Below are 20384 nucleotides of genomic sequence, written 5' to 3' on the forward strand. Positions count from 1 at the left end.
TATTTACTTTTGTCTTCACTTATCCTTAGACCTACATCTTCACTAGCCTTGATTAACGCATTCGCATTTGCTGTTACAGAGTCTTCCCTACGGCTAATGATGTTTAGATCATCTGCATACCCTAATATCTTAATATTTCCATTTAACTCCACACCCTCTGAATTATCTGCTGTCATTCGTACAATATGTTCTAGGACTAAATGAAAAAGTAGCGGAGACAGGGCGTCTCCCTGCTTAAGTCCGTTCTTTATTACAAATTCTTCTGACTCCAATTTCCCGCCCGTACTCTACCTTTTGTGTTTTTCAAACTCGCTTTATGAAACGTCCCCTTAGAAAAATTTATACAGGGCTGTGCTTAACCTGACATACAATATTTTTAGCGCAACGCAATCTGACTTTCAGAAATCCCTACAAAAGAATGGCCCTGACTAACATTAACCTATGCATTTCACAAATCGCTTACCTCATAAAAATCTTGGTTACTCGAACTACTGCAATACAGCGAGCGCCACTACTGCCAGCTAAATAAAAGATTCAAACTACGGAAGGCACTAACTACTAATAGGCATAGTTAGCAAATGAAGGATTTTAATAGAGAACAAACACTGTATTTACCTTAATAGTCATAATATATATAGCAGTTCATGACAAATTACAAAACTCCGCCATCTCTCTCCCCACATCCACCACTGCTGGCGGCTCACCTCCAACTGCGCAACGCTACGCGCTGTTCACATCCAGCTGCCGCTGCTCAACACTACAATGGCAGACAACAATGCAAACTAGCCATAGACTGCACACAGCACAGCCAGAGTCGTGTGAAGTTAGCACCCCTTTTTCGAGAAATATACATTTTTTTCAGAGTTCTTGATAGATATGGCATAGTTCTAGAGTTCTTTGTACAAAATTTCAATAGTTCTGCAGAATTTAGCGAAGAAAACAACAATATTCGAAAAAATTTTCGTATCGAAAACGTTCTTTGGCAATTTCCCCAAAATGTAAATAAGTACAAGAGTTCTGAGCACAGTTCTGAACAGAGCTCCAAGAGTTCTTTCGAAAATCCAAGTAACGTTTTTTTGTGCAGCTAATAGTTTACGAGATAATTGCATTTTAATGAATAAATCTTTTCACTTACTGTGAAGTTGGCACCCTTTTTTTCACAAATGTATCCTTTTTTCAGATTTCTTGATAGATATGCCATAGTTCTAGAGTTCTTTGTACAAAATTTCAATAGTTCTGCAAAATTTAGCGACGTAAACAATATTCGAAAAAATTTTCGTATCGAAAACATTCTTCGTCTATTTTCGCAAATTGTAAATAAGTACAACAGTTCTGAGCACAGTTCTGAACAGAACTCCAAGAGTTCTATCGAAAACCCAATCAACATTTTTTTGTGCAGCTAATAGTTTACGAAATAATTGCAATTTAAGGAGAAAATCTTTTCATTTACTGTGAAGTTGGCACCCTTTTCTTCAGAAATGTATATTTCTTTCACAGTTCTTGAGAGGTATGCCATAGTTCTAGAGTTCTTTGTACAAAAGTTCAATAGTTCTGCAGAATTTAGGGAAGAAAACAACAATACTCGAAAAAATTTTTCTATCGAAATCATTTTTTGTCAATTTTCGCAAAAATTAAACTGGTACAACAGTTCTGAGGACAGTTCTGAACAGAACCCCAAGAGCTCTATCGAAAATCCTAATAACATTTTTCTATGGCGATAATAGTTTGTGATAAATTGATTTAATGTGGGACACACTTTCTTTACGGAAAATATAAATATATTCGTACAACAGTTCTGATGACAGTTCTGGACACCACGTGAAGAGTTCTATCGAAATTCCTAGTAGAACTTTTTAGTGCAGGTAATAGTTTAAGAGGTAATCGCAACTTAATTAAGAACCCCATAAGAGCTCCTACTGTGAAGCTGGCACCCTTTTTTTCAGAAATATATATTTTTTTCAGAGTTCTTGATATATAAGTCATAGTTATAGAGTTCTCGGTACAAAATTTCAATAGTTATGCAGAATTTAGCGAAGAAAACAACATTGTATAACAAAGCTGATTCAGGAACCCTTTCCTTTTGATACAATTCTTCCTGTTGCCACAATAAATCACTTGTGCATAGATTCCAACTGTACTGATCATTACAAAAATACAACCATTGACCAGCGGCGCACATTTCTTGCTGCGTTGTACAAAGCATTCGGCTTATCCGCTGTGAAAATACTACACTTAACGCTATTTTAAAATTTACGGTGGATGGCTTCCGTTTATCTACAATGTCAGCATCTATCGAATTATCTTCATGCAAACGTGATGCCTGGATCACTCACTTCCCCTTTTAGGTACGGAGGAAACTAGAGTTCAGTCTTGTGGAAGTCAAAAAAGGAAATGTGGGCAGCCCTTCTTTTACTGATAGCAAACTCTAGAGAAATCTCCACACTTGTTTTTCTTCATCATGCCAACAAAAGAAAAACTCTCCCTTCATAGCTCTATTATCATTCCAGTACTAGTAAACCAGTTGTCCGCTTTCACATTTCGACCTGACTGATATATAGGTTTACACAGTCACAGAACAACATCAAATTGTTTATTGCTCAGTTGGTAAATCCTTCTGGTTGCAACACAGCGTATATTTCCAAATTGTACAGGTAAAATACTTAAGAATCCATACTCGTTTGTTTTGATTGATACATATTGGCGAAAACTGTACCTTCCACAGAATCCTTCCAGCTTCTTGCCTACTGTAACATTTTCTCCAAGGGTGTAAGATTTGTGGTAGTTGCGTACAAACACAGTAAATATTTCCCGAATAGCTGTTAGCTCGTCTAATTGTCTCCTTTCATCACGAATAGCGCGACTGTAAAATCTAAGGCTCTCCAGAATAAATTTGAAACGTTTTATGTTCGTTTGCGAGGTGAAATTTTTCAATGCCATCACCATCAGTTCCACACAGATCTTCCAGGCTTTATCTGTTACTTTTGTTAACAACAATTAAAAACAAGAGACTGATGAAGGCTTTCAATTCAATATCATCTATTGATTTTACCCCTCTCTCACGCTGAAATGAGGCTTTGATGCTCTCAAAATTCTGATTGGAATACAAAACTACAATAGACAAATATCGTTATCTATGAGGTAATTACAGCATCACAAATGCTGCTTTGGCGGCACCTATTGGTACAGGTAAATTTCGAATAATATTATGCTCTTCGAACAATATGCTTCGAATTTCTTCAACATTATCTAGTACTTCCCACTTAAAATAATAAAATTCCTATAAAATAACGCAACCAGGCGCAGTGTATTAATCTGATATTTGACGTTCAGACAGCGGGCACTGACTATTAAACAGTTCAAACAGAATTTAAGTGCAGTTTACATTCTGGATTAGCTTTGTACTACTTACTACGTTAATAAACAAATAAACTAATCGCTGAAATGAAATACGAAAGGGCACAGTGGATAAAAACGAGCAATCGGCTCATATCTCATCTAGAGAGCATTAGCGTCGATACTGAATCATACATACAACAATGAAAGGCACACATGAAGTGTATATTTTTGGAATCAGGAAGAACCAGATGAATTTTATCACGTAAAACAGTAATTGTTTTGAACTCTCATGACATCCAGGACCCACTAACAGCTAAAAATATGCCCAGGACCCTCATGGATGAAAGTTATATTGCAACATCACCAGCCGCTAGGATACATAAAAACATGTGCTGTGTGTAACGAATAAATTTGAAATTGATGTCGTTAATATTGTTGCAAACATTTGTTCTAGTTAGAAAGGAAGTGTGGAAGTTTGATGAGTTACACTACAGCGAGAGTTAAAAGTCTTTACAATGTATAGAAATGTAAGTATATTTACTGAATATATCGTACAAACGAACTAAGTAGTATGTTTAAATCCTAATTCAATACATGACTGATAGAGGTGTTATAATGTTGAGGGGATACAGTATTAAAGTTAATAAGAAGTTCGAAATTTGTAAATAAGAACCTCGTTTATTTGGTCCTCAATAATCCGGATTTCCGGTTTATCCGGATTCATATTTTGTGTCCCTTGGTATTTTTCTCTTTTTTTTCTTATAACACGAAGATGTGTAGTCGGTGAGGTACATAGGCTGCTTATCACCAGGCCGGTAATTTAGTCTAGTACTGAGTGATAAGGAACTCGGAGTGTGTGAATGACATTGTTTCTCAAGTATTGTACATTAATATAACGGTGTATTGATGCCCATCAAGTAAGTTGCATAGTAACCACGCCAACAGCACTCCACCACAGCTCATTGTACCTCTGGTGCGATTCTCGACAGGCGTGACACCATCTGGTTAGTGGCGCGTGTGAATGTATCTGCTCTCTCAGCCATCTGTTTGTTTTGCACTGACGAGCCTTCTCTCCTTGAATCATCTAAGCGTGCACATCCCACGCTTCCACCTACAGTTACTACAGTCAGTCTTAAGAAGGTGTACTGGCATTTGTATAGTGCTGAACATTTAGACTTTTTGTATTTAGTAGAATATATATCCGGTTTTCGATTTTCGGTTTTCCAAAATAAAAGTGAGAATTTACGACCGTACTCATAGCTGTACTTCCAGCAGTACTTCATCTCCTGCGTTCCCAATTTCGTAGAAGTTGTCCTACGAAAATTGCAGAAGAAGCACTCCTGGACGAAAGGATATTGTGACGATATTCTTTGGTCACAGCCTGGGGTTAGAGACCCGGTCCGGCACACAGTTTTTATCTGCCAGTAAGTTTCACATCGGCGCACACCCACTGCAGAGTGAACACACAATCTATTTCATAATCTACTGGCACCATAAAAATGTTATGAGGGTTTTTAAAAGAACTCTTTCGGTGCTATCCAGAACTGGCAGCAAAAGGGTTGTGCCAATTTATTATAATGTAGACCAAGTGGGTCTCTCGAAAATGCTATTATCTCATTAACTGTTATCCCCACAAAAAATGTTATTACAGTTGTCGGTAGAACTCTTAGGGTCGTATTAAGAAATGCCGTCAGATTTTTTGTACGAATTTATTACTTTTACATGACAAAAGTGAGTCCCACATTAATTATCTCATATAATGTCATCGTCACAAATAATGTTATTATAGTTTTTGGTAGAACTCTGTGGGTGATATTCAGAACTGTCATCAGAACTATTCTACGAATTTTGCTATATTAGATAAAGTGAGTATCAGATTAAAACAATTATTGTATAAACTATTATCGCCACAAAAATGTTCTTATCATTTTCAATGCAACTCTTCCAGTGCTATCCAGAACTGCCAACAGAACTGTTATACAAATTTATTTTTTCCAAACTGACAAATAATTTTTTACCATACCAAAATTTTGCCGTGTTATTGTTTTCTTCCCGAAATTCTGTAGAACTATTCGTGTTTTGAGCAGGGAAATCTAGAACTATTGCATATATATCAAGAACTGTGAAAAAAATTTATATTTATCGTAAAAGGGGTTCAAACTTCACGGGAAATGCTCATAAGCATTCCTTAATAATGGCAGTTACTACGTAAACAATTACCTGCACAGAATATGTTACTAATTTTTTCGGTAGAACTCTTACAATGCTATCCAGAGCTGGCATCAGAGCATACGAACAGACATAATTTTTTTTTTTTTGAGTAAGAGTGCCCCACAATTAATCAATTACCATACAAACTATTACAACCACAAAAAATGTTATTATGATTATAGATAGAAGTCTTGATGTGTTAACCAGAACTGTTCATCAAAACTGTTGAACGAATTTACTTTTTCTGTGGAGAAAGTGGGTCTAACATCAAAGCAGTTACCGTATAAACTATCATCGCCACAAAACGATGTTATTAGGATTTTCGATAGAGCTCTTGGTGTTCTGTTCAGAACTGTTGTACGTATTTACTTTTTGCGAAAATTGACAAAGAATGTATTCGATACGAAAAATTTTTCGAGTATTGTTGTTTTTTTCGCTAAATTATGCAGGACTATTCAAATTTTGTACAAATAACTCTAGAACTATGACATTTCTATCAAGAACTCTGAAAATATATATATATTTCTGAAGAAAAGGATTCCAACTTCACAGTAAGTGAAGAGGTTCCCTAATTAAATTGCAATTATATTGTAACGTGTTAGCTGCACAAAAAATTGTAATTAGGATATTCTATAGAACTATTGGGGTTCTGTTCAGAACTGCCCTCAGAACTGTTGTCCGAATTTACTTTTTGCGAAAATTAATAACGAATGTTTGCTATACGAAATATTTTTCGAGTATTGTTGTTTTCTTCGTTAAATTCTGCAGAACTATTGAAATTTTGTACAAAGAACTCTAGAACTATGCCATATCTATCAAGAACTCTGAAAATAATATACATTTCTGAAAAAAAGGGTGCCAACTTCACAGTAAGTGAAAAGATTTTCTCCTTAAATTGCAATTATCTCGTAAACTATTAGCTGCACAAAAAAATGTTACTTGGGTTTTCGATAGAACTCTTGGAGTTCTGTTCAGAACTGTGCTCAGAACTGTTGTACTTATTTACAATTTGCGAAAATTGACGAAGAATATTTTCGATACGAAAATTTTTTCGAATATTGTTTTCGTCGCTAAATTCTGCAGAACTATTGAAATTTTGTACAAAGAACTCTAGAACTATGGCATATCTATCAAGAAATCTGAAAAAAGTATACATTTGTGAAAAAAAGGGTGCCAGCTTCACAGTAGGAGCTCTTATGGAATTCTTAATTAAGTTGCAATTACCTCTTAAACTATTACCTGCACAAAAAAATTTCACTAGGATTTTCGATAGAACTCTTCACGTGGTGTCCAGAACTGTCATCAGAACTGTTGTACGAATATATTTATATTTTCCGTAAAGAAAGTGTGTCCCATATTAAATCAATTTATCTCAAACCATTATCGCCATAGAAAAATGTTGTTTGTATTTTCGATAGAGCTCTTGGGGTTCTGTTCAGAACTGTCCTCAGAACTGTTGTACAAGTTTAATTTTTACGAAAATTGACAAAAAATGTTTTCGATACGAAAATTTTTTCGAATTTTGTTGTTTTCTTCGCTAAATTCTGCAGAACTATTGAAATTTTGTACAAAGAACTCTAGAACTATGCCATATCTATCAAGAACTCTGAAAAAAATATATATTTCTAAAAAAAAGGGTGCCAACTTCACAGTAAGTGAAAAGATTTTCTCATTAAAATGCAATTATCTCGTAAACTATTAGCTGCACAAAAAAATGTTACTTGGATTTTCGAAAGAACTCTTGGAGCTCTGTTCAGAACTGTGCTCAGAACTCTTGTACTTATTTACATTTTGCGGAAATTGCCAAAGAACGTTTTCGATACGAAAATTTTTTCGAATATTGTTGTTTTCTTCGCTAAATTCTGCAGAACTATTGAAATTTTGTACAAAGAACTCTAGAACTATGCCATATCTATCAAGAACTCTGAAAAAAATGTATATTTCTCGAAAAAGGGGTGCTAACTTCACACGACTCACAGCCAGTGATTCTCACACAGAGCGCTACGTGGCGTTACCAATAAGAAAATCTAAACAGCCTACTTACATACAACACCACAATGGGAGACAACAATGCAAACTAGCCACAGACTGCACACAGCACAGCCAGTGATTCTCTCACAAAGCGCTACGTGGCGTTACCAATAAGAAAACCTAAACAGCCTACTTACAGCTTCTATAAGTCTAACATACTTGTTTGGTATTCCAAGTTCCAAAAGAATTCTGTACAATTTTGACTGCAATATATATATATATATATATATATATATATATATATATATATATATGGTGTTACAAAAAGATACGGCCAAACTTTCAGGAAACATTCCTCACACACAAATAAAGAAGAGATGTTATGTGGACATGTGTCCGGAAACGCTTAATTTCCATGTTAGAGCTCATTTTAGTTTCTTCAGTATGTTCTGTACTTCCTCGATTCACCGCCATGATTTCATACGGGATACTCTACCTGTGCTGCTAGAACATGTGGCTTTACAAGTACGACACAATATGTGGTTCATGCACGATGGAGCTGCTGCACATTTCAGTCGAAGTGTTCGTACGCTTCTCAACAACAGATTCGGTGACCGAGGCGGACCAATTCCATGGCCTCCACGCTCTCCTGACCTCAACCCTCTTGACTTTCATTTATGGGGGCATTTGAAAGCTCTTGTCTACGCAACCCCGGTACCAAATGTAGAGACTCTTCGTGCTCGTATTGTGGACGGCTGTGATACAATACGCCATTCTCCAGGGCTGCATCAGCGCATCAGGGATTCCATGCGACGGAGGGTGGATGCATGTATCCTCGCTAACGGAGGACATTTTGAACATTTTCTGTAACAAAGTGTTTGAAGTCACGCTGGTACGTTCTGTTGCTGTGTGTTTCCATTCTATGATTAATGTGATTTGAAGAGAAGTAATAATATGAGCTCTAACATGGAAAGTAAGCGTTTCCCGACACGTGTCCACATAACATATTTTCTTTCTTTGTGTGTGAGGAATGTATCCTGAAAGTTTGGCCGTACCTTTTTGTAACACCCTATATATATATACACTCCTGGAAATGGAAAAAAGAACACATTGACACCGGTGTGTCAGACCCACCATACTTGCTCCGGACACTGCGAGAGGGCTGTACAAGCAATGATCACACGCACGGCACAGCGGACACACCAGGAACCGCGGTGTTGGCCGTCGAATGGCGCTAGCTGCGCAGCATTTGTGCACCGCCGCCGTCAGTGTCAGCCAGTTTGCCGTGGCATACGGAGCTCCATCGCAGTCTTTAACACTGGTAGCATGCCGCGACAGCGTGGACGTGAACCGTATGTGCAGTTGACGGACTTTGAGCGAGGGCGTATAGTGGGCATGCGGGAGGCCGGGTGGGCGTACCGCCGAATTGCTCAACACGTGGGGCGTGAGGTCTCCACAGTACATCGATGTTGTCGCCAGTGGTCGGCGGAAGGTGCACGTGCCCGTCGACCTGGGACCGGACCGCAGCGACGCACGGATGCACGCCAAGACTATAGGATCCTACGCAGTGCCGTAGGGGACCGCACCCCCACTTCCCAGCAAATTAGGGACACTGTTGCTCCTGGGGTATCGGCGAGGACCATACGCAACCGTCTCCATGAAGCTGGGCTACGGACCCACACACCGTTAGGCCGTCTTCCGCTCACGCCCCAACATCGTGCAGCCCGCCTCCAGTGGTGTCGCGACAGGCGTGAATGGAGGGACGAATGGAGACGTGTCGTCTTCAGCGAAGAAAGTCGCTTCTCCCTTGGTGCCAATGATGGTCGTATGCGTGTTTGGCGCCGTGCAGGTGAGCGCCACAATCAGGACTGCATACGACCGAGGCACACAGGGCCAACACCCGGCATCATGGTGTGGGGAGCAATCTCCTACACTGGCTGTACACCACTGGTGATCGTCGAGGGGACACTGAATAGTGCACGGTATATCCAAACCGTCATCGAACCCATCGTTCTACCATTCCTAGACCGGCAAGGGAACTTGCTGTTCCAACAGGACAATGCACGTCCGCATGTATCCCGTGCCACCCAACGTGCTCTAGAAGGTGTAAGTCAACTACCCTGGCCAGCAAGATCTCCGGATCTGTCCCCCATTGAGCATGTTTGGGACTGGATGAAGCGTCGTCTCACGCGGTCTGCACGTCCAGCACGAACGCTGGTCCATCTGAGGCGCCAGGTGGAAATGGCATGGCAAGCCGTTCCACAGGACTACATCCAGCATCTCTGCGATCGTCTCCATGGGAGAATAGCAGCCTGCATTGCTGCGAAAGGTGGATATACACTGTACTAGTGCCGACATTGTGCATGCTCTGTTGCCTGTGTCTATGTGCCTGTGGTTCTGTCAGTGTGATCATGTGATGTATCTGACCCCAGGAATGTGTCAATAAAGTTTCCCCTTCCTGGGACAATGAATTCACGGTGTTCTTATTTCAATTTCCAGGAGTGTATATATATATATATATATATATATATATATATATATAACCACATACAAATAGACCTGCTTCCATACATGCACACACAGACACACACACACACACACACACACACACACACACACACACACACACACGCGCGCGCGCGAGGAGCATGACGCGTCATCCCCAACAGTTGCCCATGTAGCAAACTCTTGTACTCTCTCTCCTTTCTGTGCTGTTATAGTCCACCTGTACCAGGCAACAGAGTCAAGAGATAGTTCAATGTTAAACGGACAGCAGCGGAGACTCGCGAGTTCGGAGATGACGTCATAGGACCCGATGGCGATCTTAAAGCGAGTGTATACTTCTGACCTCTGGTGGCCACCCACCCTGTGTATGTCAGACGCGGCCCTCAACGGCAGATGGAGCTCTGCCGCTGGCTGGCCTGTTTGGCGTGCAGAGGGTGGAGGACCGCCGCGGCCGGCGGTGCTGCGTCGGCAGGCGGCCGACAAATATAGCGTGCGTGCGGGCCGGGCCACGTGCTACATCTGCCGCAGGCGCACGCACTCACGCACGCGCCGCTCCTTAATTGTTTGTTTGTGCGCCGGTGCGGGTGCGTAGCGCGTCGCACGGACTCCCGCCCGGCGGGCCGCCTCCCGAGCCGCAGCTGCGGGCCCTCCGTCACTCATCGTTCCGCCGGGAACCCCCGGGAGCCCTTTCTGCGTACCTTACGGCTCCTCTCGCGCAATTCGAAAGTAAAGTTCTATGTACTGACTTGGCAGAAAATCCTAAGAAATTTTGGTCTTATGTCAAAGCGGTAGGTGGATCAAAACAAAATGTCCAGACACTCTGTGACCAAAATGGTACTGAAACAGAGGATGACAGACTAAAGGCCGAAATACTACATGTCTTTTTCCAAAGCTGTTTCACAGAGGAAGACTGCACTGTAGTTCCTTCTCTAGATTGTCGCGCAGATGACAAAATGGTAGATATGGAAATAGACGACAGCGGGATAGAGAAACAATTAAAATCGCTCAAAAGAGGAAAGGCCGCCGGACCTGATGGGATACCAGTTCGGTTTTACACAGACTACGCGAAGGAACTTGCCCCCCTTCTTGCAGCGGTGTATCGTAGGTCTCTAGAAGAGCGTAGCGTTCCAAAGGATTGGAAAACGGCACGGGTCATCCCCGTTTTCAAGAAGGGACGTCGAACAGATGTGCAGAACTATAGACCTATATCTCTAACGTCGATCAGTTGTAGAATTTTGGAAAACGTATTATGTTCGAGTGTAATGACTTTTCTGGAGACTAGAAATCTACTCTGTAGGAATCAGCATGGGTTTCGAAAAAGACTGTCCTGTGAAATCCAGCTCGCGCTATTCGTCCACGAGACTCAGAGGGCCATAGACACGGGTTAACAAGTAGATGCCGTGTTTCTTGACTTCCGCAAGGCGTTCGTACAGTTCCCCACAGTCGTTTAATGAACAAAGTAAGAGCGTATGGACTATCAGACAAATTGTGTGATTGGATTGAAGAGTTCCTAGATAACAGAACGCAGCATGTCATTCTCAATGGAGAGAAGGCTTCCGAAGTAAGAGTGATTTCACGTGTACCGCAGGGGAGTGTCATAGGACCGTTGCTATTCACAATATACATAAATGACCTTGTGGATGACATCGGAAGTTCACTGAGGTTTGCAGATGATGCTGTGGTGTATCGAGAGGTTGTAAGAATGGAAAATTTTACTGAAATACAGGAGGATCAGCAGCGAATTGACACATGGTGCAGGGAATGGCAATTGAATCTCAATGTAGACAAGTGTAATGTGCTGCGAATACATAGAAAGATAGATCCCTTATTATTTACCTACAAAATAGCAGGTCAGCAACTGGAAGCAGTTAATTCCATAAATTATCTGGGAGTAGGCATTAGGAGTGATTTAAAATGGAATGATCATATAAAGTTGATCGTCGGTAAAGCAGATGCCAGACTGAGATTCATTGGAAGAATCCTAAGGAAATGCAATCCGAAAACAAGGGAAGTAGGTTACAGTACGCTTGTTCGCCCACTGCTTGAATACTGCTCAGCAGTGTGGGATCGGTACCAGATACGGTTGATAGAAGAGATAGAGAAGATCCAACGGAGAGCAGCGCGCTTCGTTACAGGATCATTTAGTAATCGCGAAAGCGTTACGGAGATGATAGATAAACACCAGTGGAAGACTCTGCAGGAGAGACGCTCAGTAGCTCGGTACGGGCTTTTGTTAAAGTTTCGAGAACATACCTTCACCAAAGAGTCAAGCAGTATATTGCTCCGTCCTATGCATATATCGCGTTGAGACCATGAGGATAAAATCAGAGATATTAGAGCCCACACAGAAGCATACCGACAATCCTTTCCACGAACAATACGAGACTGGAATAGAAGGGAGAACCGATGTACTCAAGGTGCCCTCCGCCACACACCGTAGGTGGCTTGCGGAGTATGGATGTAGATGTAGATGTAGATTGTGTTGTTGGCTCCCCAGTAATAATCGTTGACTCTAAACGTGCGTTCACACGGGCCACTTTTTACGGTAGTATTTGTCTGCAGTAGCGCTTCTGTCAGAAATGGTGCCATGTCACTGCAGTAGACGGCAATTTTTCGGTATGGCCGGGCAATATTGCTAGTGTCGCAGGCTGTTGAAAGAAGTAGCCGGTATACTGTCGAGGAGTCGCAGCTGTTGTCCACCAACAGTGGAGAATATTTGGTATTGCGGGGCGGTATCTATTTCTGTCCTTGTATGTAAATATTTCCTTCTCGCTCTCATCCTTGTATCCTAATTCTCTCACCGACGGCGCTGCAGTCACTTGTCCGAAGGAAAACAATATCGTTTCGATATCGTTCGAAAATGTGTGCTCGTAAACATAGCCACCTATTTCTTCAGTTGTTTGCTGCTGTGAGTTTGCTGTATACAGAAAATGAGAAGTGGACAAACGAGAGAACTAAGAATTTCTTAAATGCAGTTTGTCTGCGACCAGAGCTATAGGACGTCGAATGTAATGTATAATACGATAATACAATCGCAGTCTTACAAAGGACAGTAGAGAAGCTGTTTGCGATGAGCTCGGAATCACATTTGGTGAAAAATACGAAAAATTCTGAAGTCTTCAACCTGTCCCAAATGCGAGGCAAAAAAGTTACACAGAAAGAGAGTAAGCGCAGGTGACTTTTATCCATTAGTTTCGCCCTCTCCATCTATATAGATTCCTGTAGGAGGACCGATAGTGTAAAGGGTAATCTGTGCTCGTGAACAAAAATAAAATATAGATAAATATTGTAGTCTTACTTCAAACTTAACTTATTGATATCCATCAGACCTTTTACGAAAGCATTGCAAACTTCTGATACCAAGCGTGTTATCTGTCAATAGCGCACTTTAAAGAGGCACATGAAACTATTGTACAGATTACCGTTAACTAAAAACTTACCTTAGTTCATCAAAAAATGGTTCAAATGGCTCTGAGCACTATGGGACTCAACTTCTGAGGTGATAAGTCCCCTAGAACTTAGAACTACTTAAACCTAATTTACCTAAGGACATCACACACATCCATGCCCGAGGCAGGATTCGAACCTGCGACCGTAGCGGTCTCGCGGTTCCAGACTGCAGCGCCTAGAACCGCACGGCCACTCCGGCTGGCCTGAGTTTATCGCGATTTTCTGTTTCAGTGCAAAGTCCCGAATGACTGGAAAAAAAGCGCAAGTGACTCCTGTATAGAAGAAGGGTAGAAGAACGGACATACAGAATTACTGACTAATATCCAAACTTCGTTTTGCTGTAGCATCCTTGAACGTATTCTCAACATAATAAATTTTCTTTAAACTGATAATATTACGTCCAGGAATCCGCATGGTTTTAGAAGACACCGCTCGTGCGAAACTCAGCCTGCCCTTTTCTCATAGGATGTAATGCGAATTATGGATGAAGGTCAAGAGGCAGATTTCGTATTTCCAGATTCCCGGAAAGCGTTTGATACGGTGCCCCACTGCAGACTGTTAAGGAAGATACGAGCATAAGGATGCGTTCCCAGATATGAGAGTGGTGCCGAAGATTTCTTAAGTAATAGAACCCGAAATGTTGTCCTCGATTGTTTGCTGATGGTGCTGTGTTGTACGGTAAGCTGTCGAAATTGAGTGACTGTAGGAGGATACAAGGCTACTTAGACAAAACTTCTAGTTGGTGTGTTAAATTCCAGTAGCTGTAAATGTCGAAAAATGTAAGTTAATGAAGATGAGCAGCAAAAACAAACCAGTAATGTTCGGATACAGCATTAGTAGTGGTCTGCCTGACGCTGTAACGTGAGAATTGTGGTGACGGCCGGTGTGGCCGAGCGGTTCTAGGTGCTTCAGTCTGGAACCGCGCGGCCGCTACGGTCGCAGGTTCGAATCCTGCCTCGGGCATGGATGTGTGTGATGTCCTTAGGTTAGTTAGGTTTAAGTAGTTCTAAATCTAGGGGACTGATGACCTCAGATGTTAAGTCCTATAGTCCTTAGAGCCATTTTAACCTTTTTTTTTTTTTAGTGCTATGGCCAACGAGAAAGGCATCGAGCACGAAGGAATGCAGGCAGTCCGCAGTGATGTTCACGGAGTCCACTGTTAGCATGGTGCCTACTATCGTTATCACAGATCCTATCGAGCCTCATGTGAATGTCGCTCGTATAGCACTGCCCCTCACTGAGCTGTATCCATTGTTAGGTGCATGTTTCGAGCATCCCTCTGCCTTGATGACGGCCATCGACCATCGACTTGTTATACCAAAACACCGACGAGAACAAGTGGCCTTATTTATAAAATTTAGAAAACGTGATTACTTGGGTAGTGTCTGCGGAACCGCAAGAAAAAAAAAACAGACGTTTGTTACAATTATTTTCAGGTCCGTCTTGAGCACACACACTTTTATACTTTCCTGTTACCAGTTCCGGCTACTGCCATCTTCAGATCTATTACAAACCAAAACATTAGTATAACCAACTAAGTTCAATTTGCTGAAGCTAAATCTGTAAAAGGCCTGGTACTACATAAGAAAAATGAAAAATATTTACATGATTAACAGCCATGCATACTAGCCGTACAAACCATAAAATATTCTGGTGTGGGTACCAGCGTCAAATTATAAATGTAGGTACATATTAAGCGCTGGTGGTGACCTGACTTCGCCAGGTATTTATACAAATGACTGAGGCGAGCAGAGGGCGCTATAGCTAGGTTACATGAATAATCAGTATCACAAATTTAATACTTAAAACGCAGTATGTGTACTCATTAATTAAAATTAGTTAACATGGCAAAATAAGTGTCGTTAATTATCTTACACTTACAGTTATGGTTTAATAGTTTTGTCATGCTGGAAAATTTCGATTTATAGACGTGATTTTATTTTTAAATCTTTTGTACTGGGTTTTACACAATTGTGTGTTTTACTTTGCCAGGCTAGGAGCTTCCCATTATTACTATTCGCAAATTTTACTTGGATTCTAAGTATGGATCTAATTCCACATATTGTGTGTCAGTACATGTTTTATTTTCAGACGCTTGTTTTCCCATGTGAAGTAATTTTAATTAATGACGGCGCATACTCCATTTTAAATATTAAATATGCGATACTGACTACTCATGCAACCTAGCTATAGTGACCTCTGCTGGCCTCGGTTGTTTTTGTAGATACTAGACGCATCTAGGCCATCACTAGCACTTAATATCTAACTACGTCTATAATTTGACGTTGATACCTACATCAGAATATTTTATGGTCTGTGTCACTGGTATTCATAGCTGTAGCCTAGTAGAGAGTGTCGGAAGTTCCATGCGGCTTTTCGCGGGCGATGCTGTAGTATACAGAGAAGTTGCAGCATTAGAGAATTGCAGCGAAATGCAGGAAGATCTGCAGCGGATAGGCACTTGGTGCAGGGAGTGGCAACTGACCCTTAACATAGACAAATGGAATATACAGCGAATACATAGAAAGAAGGATCCTTTATTGTATAATTATATGATAGCGGAACAGACAATGGTAGCAGTTACTTCTGTAAAATATCTGGGGGTATGCGTCCGCGGAACGATTTCAAATGGAATGATCATATAAAATTAATTGTTGGTAAGATTCATTGGGAGAGTCCTTAGAAAATGTAGTCCATCAACAAAGGAGGTGGCTTCCAAAACACTCGTTCGACCTATACTCTAGTATTGCTCGTCAGTGTCGGATCCGTACCAGATCGGGTTGACGGAGGAGATAGAGAAGATCCAAATAAGAGCGGCGCGTTTCGTCACAGGGTTATTTGGTAAGCGTGATAGCGTTACGGAGATGTTTAGCAAACTCAAGTGGCAGACTCTACAAGAGAGGCGCTCTGCATCGCGGTGTAGCTTGCTGTCCAGGTTTCGAGAGGGTGCGTTTCTGGATGAGGTATCGAATATATTGCTTCCCCCTACTTATACCTCCCGAGGAGATCACGAATGTAAAATTAGAGAGATTCGAGCGTGCACGGAGGCTTTCCGACAGTCGTTCTTCCCGCGAACCATACGCGACTGGAACAGGAAAGGGAGGTAATGACAGTGGCACGTAAAGTGCCCTCCGCCACACACCGTTGGGTGGCTTGCGGAAATGTAGATGTTAATCATGTTAATATTCTTTTTATTATTCTTATTTAGCACCAAGCCTTTTATAGATTTAGCTTCAGGAAATTCAACTTAGCTGGTTATACCACTGTTTTTGTTTGTAACCGATCTGAAGATGGCAGTAGCCGAAACCGGTAATAGTGCAGCGTAAAAGTTCGTCTAATCAAGACGGACCTGTAAAATAAAGTGCCACAAAATGATCACGGACTCATTTTCAGACTGTATGTCTTCAATTGGCAGACGTATCTGTCTGATTGTACCCTCTTTGGTCCACGAAATCAAAAAGGAAACCTTTTGCTTGTTTGTTCTTTCTATAATTTAAATTTGTTTAATTAAGTTCTGAATTTTGGTTTATATTTTAAAGGTAGTTGTTTTAATATGATACTACATGTTTGTAGCGCTGTTCGTGCATTCCCACACATTTCTAAGAGGAGTGGCAGGTGCTAAGCTTGGTCGGGCATAGTAGTGTACATGACGTACATTACACACTGACTTATTCTCTCCTTTCGCACTGTGACTCAGTGAGAGTGTGTGTCGATATGTTGAGTTCTTCATTGACGTTGTGGGAGTCTCTTGTGTTTCAGTGTAACTACTTTCTTTGACAATGCGGAGACGGGCGCTGCAGAGCCCGTGCTCCCGTGCCACGTGGTACATCTACATCTACATCTATACTCCGCGAGCCACCTTACGGTGTGTGGCGGAGGGTACTTATTGTACCACTATCTGATCCCCCTTTCCCTGTTCCATTCACGAATTGTGCGTGGGAAGAACGACTGCTTGTAAGTCTCCGTACTGACGATGTGGTGGGGTGGTCGTGTTGCAGGGGCGGCAAGGAGAGCGTGGCCGTGGTCCTGGCGGCCTACATGCACTACTCCAACATCTGCGGCAGCGCCGACCAGGCGCTCGACCGCTTCGCCATGGCGCGCTTCCTGCAGGACAAGCTGGGAGACCTCGACCAGCCCTCTCACCGCAGGTAAGTCCGCCGCACCCGCATCTGCGCGGCCGCTCTGCAGGTCACGTCCGAGTGTTCGACAGTGGCTTCACAGAAGCAGTTTCAGACCATTACACTCTCGGATGGGACATCGGGATATTGAACCCCTAAATCTTTCTTGCGAGCTCTGATTTCTCTCATTTCGTCACAATAGTCGCTTCTCCCTTGTGAGGGGTCCGTAGGCCGTTACTATAACTTTGCACTCGGCACAGGTCGATAGGGCGAACAACCGATTATGACGTGTTGCGAGAGCGAGTGTCGAGATGCGCCAGAGTGGTTGTGTGTGTGTGTGTGTGTGTGTGTGTGTGTGTGTGTGTGTGTGTGGAGGCCATTATTGGAATACGGGGTTTTTAACCGAAAAGGGTGTCACCATCGCCGTGGTTAGACCCCTAAATAATAAATGAATACCGCGAAAGTGATGAAGTATCTTTATAAAAGTGATCAGTGACGTTACCAGTGCCGATATTTGGTTTCGCGTCTACCGCGCCGGCCTAACCTTGGATTGCAGTGATGGATTAGCGTGTGACGATAATGGCAAATGAAGAAAGCCTGTGCTGAGATTAGCCGTAATTAGATATGTATGACGAAGGCAGTGGCTGTCTCCTTTTTGTGTTTTGAGAAGAATATAAGTTCGTAATTAGTAAAACTGTGTTGGTGTTCCTTATTACCATACATTCAGTATTATAGTATTGAACAGGACGAAATGAAAAGTAACAACTTCCGTAGCAGTCAATTCAGATTAGCAGCCCCAGTACGTTCACGGTCATGTTAATAATAAATATTGGGCTGCTATTCGATCAGATCAGGGCAGGATAAAAACGGAGGTGTTACACCCTACGTAAGTGGGAGTCAACAATGCATTTTCGCATTCAGAGGAAAAATTCGGTGATTGAAATTGCGCGAAAAGATCTCGCCGCAAGTAAAAACGCCTTCCATTTAACGATTTGACGCCCAAGACCCTTACCATATCTGTGACAGTCTGTCCACTATTGCTCTATAATGCAAAACGAGCTGTCCTCCTTTGAACTTTTTCAGTGTCCTCCGTCAGTCCTGTCTGGTAAACATCCCATTCCGCAAGCAGTGTTCTAGAAAAGGACTGAAAAGCGTAGTCTGTTTAATAGAACTGTTGCATTTTCTAAGCTTCCTGCCAATAAAACGCAGTCCTTGGTTCGCCGTGCCCACAACACTTGCAATGTGATCGTCTCAGTTTAAGTTTTTGCTAACTGTCATACGTTTCTATACAGATGAATCAGCGATCTTTAAAGTTAACTGGTTCATAACGTGACCGTGACTGAAGGGCTTTTGTTAGTACTTGTGTAGAGAACGTCACATTTTTTAAATTCTTTTAGAGTCAATTACTGCTTTTTGCAATCTAAGTTAGATTTGTAATTATTTTAGATCTTCTAACGACTTCACTACACGGCAGACGACAGCACCATCTGCTAACAATTTAAGAGGGCTGTTCGGATTGTCTCCTATATCACTTACGTAGCAGATGGCCTATAATTCCAGATATCATTTTTACTCCACTATAAGCCGTTCAGACAATGAGATATTGTGCTACAGAAGAATGATGGGTATTGGTGTAATTACTGAGGAAAGACTGAATCGAAAAAAGGAGTGTAGGCCTATGGCAGAATGTGGCCAAAGGAAGAGATAGACTGATGGGACACATCCTGATTCACGTCAGCGAAGGTCTTTGTCGAATGATTGCTGCTGTGATGCACTCTCTGATGTTCAGTTCTTTTTTTAGATGGTGAAGCTGCTAGAAACTGGTTGCAGAGATAAAATGAAAGCTTACCAAAAATATTTCACGGAAGATAAAAGAGAAACTTTTTTATGATTAGTGGAGCAAGTTGTTAACTTCAGGTGCCTAAGATGTGAAATAACCAGTAATATGACACGTAGTACACAAATACAAATAAGGATAGCTGTCGCAAAAAGAAATGTTCTTAAAGAAGGAGTAGTACTTTTTGTGGTCTATTATACAAGGAATTACAGACAAGATTAGAGAAGCGTTTTTAATTTTGGGGAAGGGTGGAAGGTAGGAAATGGACATATAAAATAAGGAAAAGAGGTTGCGTTAATCAGATGACTGAGAAAAGACCAATAATGGAAGCATTTAAGAGGAGGAAAAAAATATAGTGTTAGACACTGTGCAATAAGGAATGCACTACAGGGAATGGTAACTGACAATAGGACCTCAGGAAGGAGGAAACACGGCCTAATTGACGTCAAGATAAGTGTATTATATGCAGCAACGAAAACTGAGAGAATTGTAGAATGCTGACCTTTCTAATGAGCAGAACACATCACATCATCATCATCATTATCAACGTCAAACGCATTTGTTGCTACTTGCACTATTCTCAACAACTTTTAACCGAATACCAGCGACGAAGGTCAGAGAGACCCATCATGAAAAATAATTTCATAATAGTATAAAAATTAAATTTCGTTATTGAAAAAGCATAAAATATTGAGAACCGTAACTTAGCAATTAATTAGTGTACAATAAACAAAAGTTATTCTTCGGGCACCATTCAGAACATTCATATTCCATTTCACATACTGATCCTGTCAGTGGACAATGGTCAAATCCGAGAAGTTAGATCTAATATGAAGGTTTATTGACAATCATTCATCCCACGCGTCACTTGCGAATGGGACATGGTATGGGGGATCAGTTAGTGGAACCAGAAGTACCTTACCCACAACAACGTAACGTTGCTTGAGGAGTGTAAA

The 20384-nt window shown here is 41.4% G+C and overlaps 1 protein-coding gene across 1 annotated transcript in view; it reads left to right on the plus strand.

The window, feature by feature from the left end:
* LOC124616737 (tensin) overlaps nucleotides 1-20384 on the plus strand; it is a 517648-nt gene that overhangs the window by 69784 nt on the left and 427480 nt on the right. Inside the window, exon 3 of the mRNA XM_047145102.1 lies at nucleotides 17472-17621. Coding sequence (XP_047001058.1) covers nucleotides 17472-17621 — 150 coding nt within the window. The remainder of the gene's footprint in view (nucleotides 1-17471; nucleotides 17622-20384) is intronic.

Source organism: Schistocerca americana, chromosome 5 (assembly GCF_021461395.2).
Source record: "Schistocerca americana isolate TAMUIC-IGC-003095 chromosome 5, iqSchAmer2.1, whole genome shotgun sequence".
Lineage (NCBI taxonomy): Eukaryota > Metazoa > Arthropoda > Insecta > Orthoptera > Acrididae > Schistocerca > Schistocerca americana.